General features: G+C 40.3%; 1 protein-coding gene across 4 annotated transcripts; it reads left to right on the forward strand.

Annotated features, from left to right (window-relative positions):
* The first annotated feature begins 1863 nt into the window (after positions 1–1863).
* On the forward strand, positions 1864–5280 carry Commd6 (COMM domain containing 6). 4 transcript variants are annotated; one of them, XM_042685859.1, is made up of 4 exons: positions 1864–1981; positions 2057–2092; positions 3542–3694; positions 5086–5280. In XM_042685859.1, exons 1-4 carry the CDS (start codon positions 1934–1936, stop codon positions 5134–5136), a joined length of 288 nt encoding a protein of 95 aa, XP_042541793.1. In that variant the 5' UTR covers positions 1864–1933; the 3' UTR covers positions 5137–5280. The 4 variants fall into 4 exon arrangements, with proteins under 4 accessions (XP_042541793.1, XP_042541794.1, XP_042541795.1 ...); XM_042685860.1 differs by having other exon boundaries at positions 1867–1981; positions 2081–2092; XM_042685861.1 differs by lacking the exons at positions 1864–1981; positions 2057–2092 and adding an exon at positions 2122–2213.
* The last annotated feature ends 720 nt before the right edge of the window (positions 5281–6000 follow it).

Below are 6000 nucleotides of genomic sequence, written 5' to 3' on the forward strand. Positions count from 1 at the left end.
GGGACAGCTCCTAGGCCATGAGTTCAAGCCCCCTGATTGACAAAAGAAGAAGAGAGAAGTGGGGGGAGAGAGAGGAGAGAGACAGGGCCATGCTTCTTCTGGAATCAATGGGATAATCCATTTCCCCACCCCACTCTTCCAGCTTTTAGAAGCAGCTGCATTTTTTGGTTCTTAGTCTCCCTCTATCTATAAATTCAACAAAGGCTGATGAGTTTTTTGTCACATGGCATCACAGTGACACACTCTTTCTGACTCTTAAGTCATCTGTCTCTACACCCCACATTTAAGGATGCTTGTCATCAATATTGCTCACACTTAAGTAATCCAGAAATATCTCCTCCTTTTAAATTCAGCTGCTTAGCAATTTCCTTCTATGCCATAGAACATTAGAAACAGAGATTCTGGAGATTAGGAAGTAACTCTCTTTGGAGGGCCACTTTCTGTCTACTACATCTGTTGACACAGTATGGTATCAACAGCTGTATCTACAGTATAGAAAAAGTTCAGAAGACATTGTTTTCATTTCACTTGAGTTTTTCATCTGAGATGTGTTACATCATCAGTACCTCTCTCTCTAGTAGGCTTCATCATTCATCCCTGTTGTTGCAAATGACTTGACCAATCACACAGTACTGTCCCTTACAGACATACCAGAGAGGCACAGAATAAAACACTAATCTATCAACCTAAATCCAAAGGGTGGGCAAGTAATGAAACAGATCAGTCTTTTTCTGAGAGTTGAGATTGAAGGCAAGATAGATTCCTCTTTCCCATGTGATTCACAATGGTTGGTTTTAAAGACTAGGGTAGGAAGCACAAGGGGGAAAAATATGAATGGTCTATAGAAACTGACAATCATCACCTAAAATGAGCAAGAGAAAAAGAACTGCAGGGAATTAAGTTTGGCCAACAACTTAAAGTCTAAAAGCAGGTCCTCTACCAGTGAGGAACACTACTCTGCCAACTTACCAGTGTGGCTCTAGATTAGAGAATAAACACTACATTCAGGTGGAGCTCTCGACTCTATTCTGATTTTGTTTGGGGTAGGTATTGTCAAGAATATTGTTGAGACAACTGGTGAACTTTTAGTTTTCCTAGTTATTAGGTAAATAATATTGAATCAATGTTGAGTCTCCAGGGCTGTGGTTAGTTAGGAGCAGGTCCTTATTCTTAGATGATAGATACTCAGGGATGGAGCACCCTGCATGCATGCAGTGCTAAAGCAAATGTGTACAACAGTGATAGCCAATGAGTGGACAACGATGTTCAATGTGCTATTTTTTCCCGCTTTTCTGATGATTTTTTTTTTTTAATTTAAAAACAAAAGGTGGCAAGGTTAAAAAAACTCAAGCTACCATTTTGGGAGGGATCCATCTGGGGATGAGAAGGGACCCATGTAGTCAGGTTGATGTTTGGGGCGGGACTGTGTAGCGGACAGAAGGGAAGAGAACAAAGTAAATCACGGTGAGGAAAGCTCGTCACATAACTATCATTCTCACATCTCAATCTCGAAACAAAAATCTACGACCGCGGACGTCTCCGGGCGCCCCATTCAAACCCAGATCGGCGCTGTCACAGGTTTGCGCTTGCGCAGACTCTGCAACGCGAGCCTCAGACTGGAAGAGCCCAACCCGCCAAAGATGGGGGAGGCGGCACCCGAAATTTCATGAGTGCTTCATGTCCCAAAGGCACACACTAAGTTTTATCCAGTCTTTCTCCTCACAAAACTTTCTGAAAAATATACACAAATCCGTAAATCTGATGTTTACGGGCAAAAGCTGAATGGAACAGATTTCTATTTCTTCCCTCCACCCTCTCGCCCCCACCACGTTCGCTGCGTGGGCCTGTCCGCGCGGGGCGGAAGTGGAATCGGAAGTGCTGGCAGCGGGGCGTATCCGTCCGCGACCACGGCGGGGGCGCCGTGCCCTTTGCCATGGAGGAGTCTGGGGGCCGAGAGCCGGTACTAGATGCTAAGTCCGAAGTGAGTCCCGGTTGGGAAGAAGAATCTGGCGGGGGGGGGGGGGGGGGGCTGGAGCAAGAAAGAGCGTTCCCCAAGTTGTGTTTTCTGCTTTCGTTTCAGGTCACCAGCCAGGTGAGTGAGCGGCCTCCCCGCCCGGTTCTGGCAGTCTCCTCCGGGGTCCGGCGGTCGGGCCAGTCGGAAGATGGATCCAAACTTAGTCAAACCGCGCCCGCGATCCTGTGACCCTGCGCGGGTGTGCTGCCTTTTGCACTTGCGATGATACCCCGGTCACTCTGATTTAGCTTCCATTTGCCCTAGCGCAGAGTACAGACCAAGTATTCTGCTTTTATGTGATCACTGTAATGTGAAACATCTGAAGCCCTAGCTACTCAGGAGGTGGAGAGCTGTAGGACATTGTTAGAAGCCAACCAAGGCCGAAAAGTCCCTGATTAACTAGCAAAAAGCTGAGCAGATATGTGGCTCAAGCAGTAGAATGCCAGCCATAATCGAGAAAGCTGAGGGAGCATGGGAGCCAGCGTTTTATAAAAGAAAGACAAACTAGAAATCTGAATTGAACTCATCTGTGTCTTTCAGAGAAGTGAAATCACAAGGCAAACCTTTCTTGTGGTAACGACATGTCAGTCTGTTGACAAGTATGATTTGAGTGCCTACTCTGTACCCGTCTCCTGTGTAGTTTTGGAAATAAAGCAGACAGAATTGTGCATTCAGACTTAGATGTTAGAGTCAGTATTAAAAGCTGCACGTATCCAATTTTGTTTTATGCTATGGCAAGACTAAGCAGTCAGGATAAAAAACTAGGTAAAAGAGTGTTGAGGGAGACAATAATTAATATAATCTAAGTATATAACATTTGGAGTCAGACTTTGGTTCCAATTCCGGAAAAGTGTGATCTTATGCACATTACCTAAGCTCTCTAAACCTGGGTTTTTGTCATCTGCACAATGAAAATAATAACCTATAATATTGTGATTCATTGAGACATTCAGTGTATGTAAACTGTATAGTACGTCACCTGGCAGGCATCCATCATGAACACTGATGAAATCTGAAAAACACTCATCACTATTGTTCTAATGTATGCTTTGCCCTTGAGGACTACAGTGAGCAAAGAAGCTGGCATGGTTTCTACACATGCCTCAACAAACTATGAGGCTCAAGTGATTGATCTGTCTTCTATGTAAGGGCTTTCAGGTGTGCAGTAGTTAAAGGCTTAGGAGGTGGGAAAGTGAGATAAAAGATGGTTCCAAGCATTTGGAGTACCCTGAAGTGACAGAAGAAATTTAAGCCTGTTCAGAAGCAACAGTATTGGCATATCTTTTATTGGCATACTTGTATTATACATCTAGGAGAGACTTTTTTTTAAATGATGGCAGTGCTATTTTCTAAATTTATTTCTTCTCTGCCATTTTGGTTGAATAATTATTTCCCTAGAATTTTCTTTCACTGTCACCTGCATTGAAACTAAAAGTTGGGTGTGAGTGCAGTACCATTGAACTTACAACCTGCATTGTAGGCCGTGCTATTTCTAATGAGCTGCTTTGTGCTGTTTTATTATTAAAGCTTATAGATTTTCAGTGGAAACTCGGTATGGCTGTGAGCTCGGACAGCTGCAGATCACTTAAGTATCCTTATGTTGCAGTAATGCTAAAAGTGGCAGATCACTCTGGCCAAGTAAAGAACAAGTCCTTTGAAATGACAATTCCTCAATTTCAGGTTTGTGGTTTAATTCATTGAACTAAAGTATATTTTCTACTTTAAAAACTTCAATGCTGGGCTGGGAAGGTGGCTCAGTGGTAGAGCGCTTGCCTTGCATGCATGAGGCCCTTGGTTTGATTCCTCAGCACCACATAAGCAAAAAGAAAAAAGCTGGAAGTAGCGTTGAGCTGAAGAGCTGAGGGACAGCGCCCAGGCCCAGATTTCAGGCCCCATCACCGGACCCCCAAAAAACAAAACAAAACAAAAAAAACTTCAATACTTTTCTTTATAAATTGATGTGCCTTACAAGTAATTAGTAAACACAAGATCTAGTTTTTTTTTGTTTTTTTGGCATTTGTGAAGTTAATTTTAATAAAATGTGTTGAATATGTATACTGTGCTGTTTAATTATTCTAATCATTCTAGGTTACCATTTTTAGGAATTTTTCATCTTCTCTAGCAGAATATTACAGATAGGGGTCCTTCTTGGCCCATTAAAAAAATATATATGTGTGATATTGTCAGTAGGGGGAAATTAAAAAACTAAAAAGTTTTTACAGGAGAACATTATACCAGCTTATCAAGTGATAAAGAAATGAACTAAAATGTAAAATTTTGCCAATGTTGGTCTATTTTATTGAAATCAAACCCATACAAGATAACCCCTGCTACTCTGAAATGTAGTCTGTTCACCAGGTTTAAAATGATTTAAGGTCCCCTCTAAGCAATATTTTTGTTTTTATCTTCAGAGTTTAAAACAGTGTTCAATGTTTTTTTTTTTTCAGTTCACTGTAAGACTGCAAGCCAAACAGCACATCTTTATCATTACAAAAAGAAAAAAATTCCTTAGAGACCAAGATAAATAGCTTTTTTTTTTTTTTTTTTTTTCTTCGGTCGGGTCGTGGGGCCTGAACTCTGGGCCTGGGCGCTGTCCCTTAGCTCTTCAGCTCAAGGCTAACACTCTACCACTTGAGCCACAGCGCCACTTCCGGCTTTTTTCTTTTTGCTTATGTGGTGCTGAGGAATCGAACCCAGGGCCTCATGCATGCAAAGCAAGCGCTCTACCACTGAGCCACCTTCCCAGCCTGATAAATAGCTTTTAAACATGAATGAATGCCAAAGGAATTAGAGGGAACAGTGTTCAATGTTTAATAAACGTTTAATAAATCTCCCTGGTGTGATCTTCAACAAACTTTCTCAAAGGTTTAAAAAGTTCAGTCATGAGCTAATTATTCAATCTACAATGATATTTTTGCTTTAAATACCGAATTGTACCAGTTTGTTCCTCTTAGCAACTATTATTTCAGGTGTAACATTCAATACAAAAAATAAGTTATATATACCCACATATAATTAAAGGAACTACCAAACTATTCTATAAAATTAATACTTTTCCTCTTTCTCTTCAGAATTTTTACAGACAGTTCAAGGAAATTGCTGCTGTTATTGAAACTGTGTGAAACTCTGGTTGATACAGTCCTATCATCATTTGAAAATTATGGACTCAACTTTCTGCAAAAGAACTACCTAAGGACCAAATGATATTTATCAATGAAAATATTACTTTCCACTTTTTAAATAATAAAAAAAGGATAAACAGGAAATAGATGGTGGTGATCTATATACAGGTTTGTGAATGAACTAGAAGCAACTTAATTGAATGCCTTAAGGGTGTATTTGTGGTATGTGAACTATATCTAAAAACACAGACAAGCAGTGGAATGGAGACAAGACGTTTATGTATTAGAATAATAGTTTGAAAATTTACTGATAAAGGCACCCACTTTATAAACTATTTCACATGGAGTCCTATAAGTACCTGTGCATTAAAAATACTGTATTTGAATAAAGTGTAAGTTTAGCTTTATAACATTTAGGAAGGTGATCATGAGAAATCTGAGTTCCTTTCTCAAACATTTGAAATCTGATTAAGATTTACTATGGTCACCAATCATTCCTGTTATTAATATTTGTAGAAAGTTCACTGCCAATAATCTGGTGTTTGTTGCATATCCCCTTGAAGCATGCCATGTCTGCCTGTCAAGCCTGTGCAAAGAGAAAGGCTGCTCTCCGAATATCATACAAGTGCCATGCACTAAACCAGAGGCTTTAACACAAGAATATGGTCCATTGACTTTCCAGGCTTTCGTACAGAAAAAAAAAATATTTAGGAGAACAAAGCAAGAATGAGTTCTTATTCTATTAGAGATAGGAATATAGTCATCTTGCAAAACCATCACGTGTATTATTTAGAAATTTTCATTTAGAATAGATTTTTTTTTTTTTGTCAGTCGTGGGGCTTGAACTCTGGGCCTGGGTGCTGT

Source organism: Dipodomys spectabilis, unplaced genomic scaffold (genome assembly GCF_019054845.1).
Source record: "Dipodomys spectabilis isolate Male_0828 unplaced genomic scaffold, ASM1905484v1 ptg000095l, whole genome shotgun sequence".
Classification (NCBI taxonomy): domain Eukaryota; kingdom Metazoa; phylum Chordata; class Mammalia; order Rodentia; family Heteromyidae; genus Dipodomys; species Dipodomys spectabilis.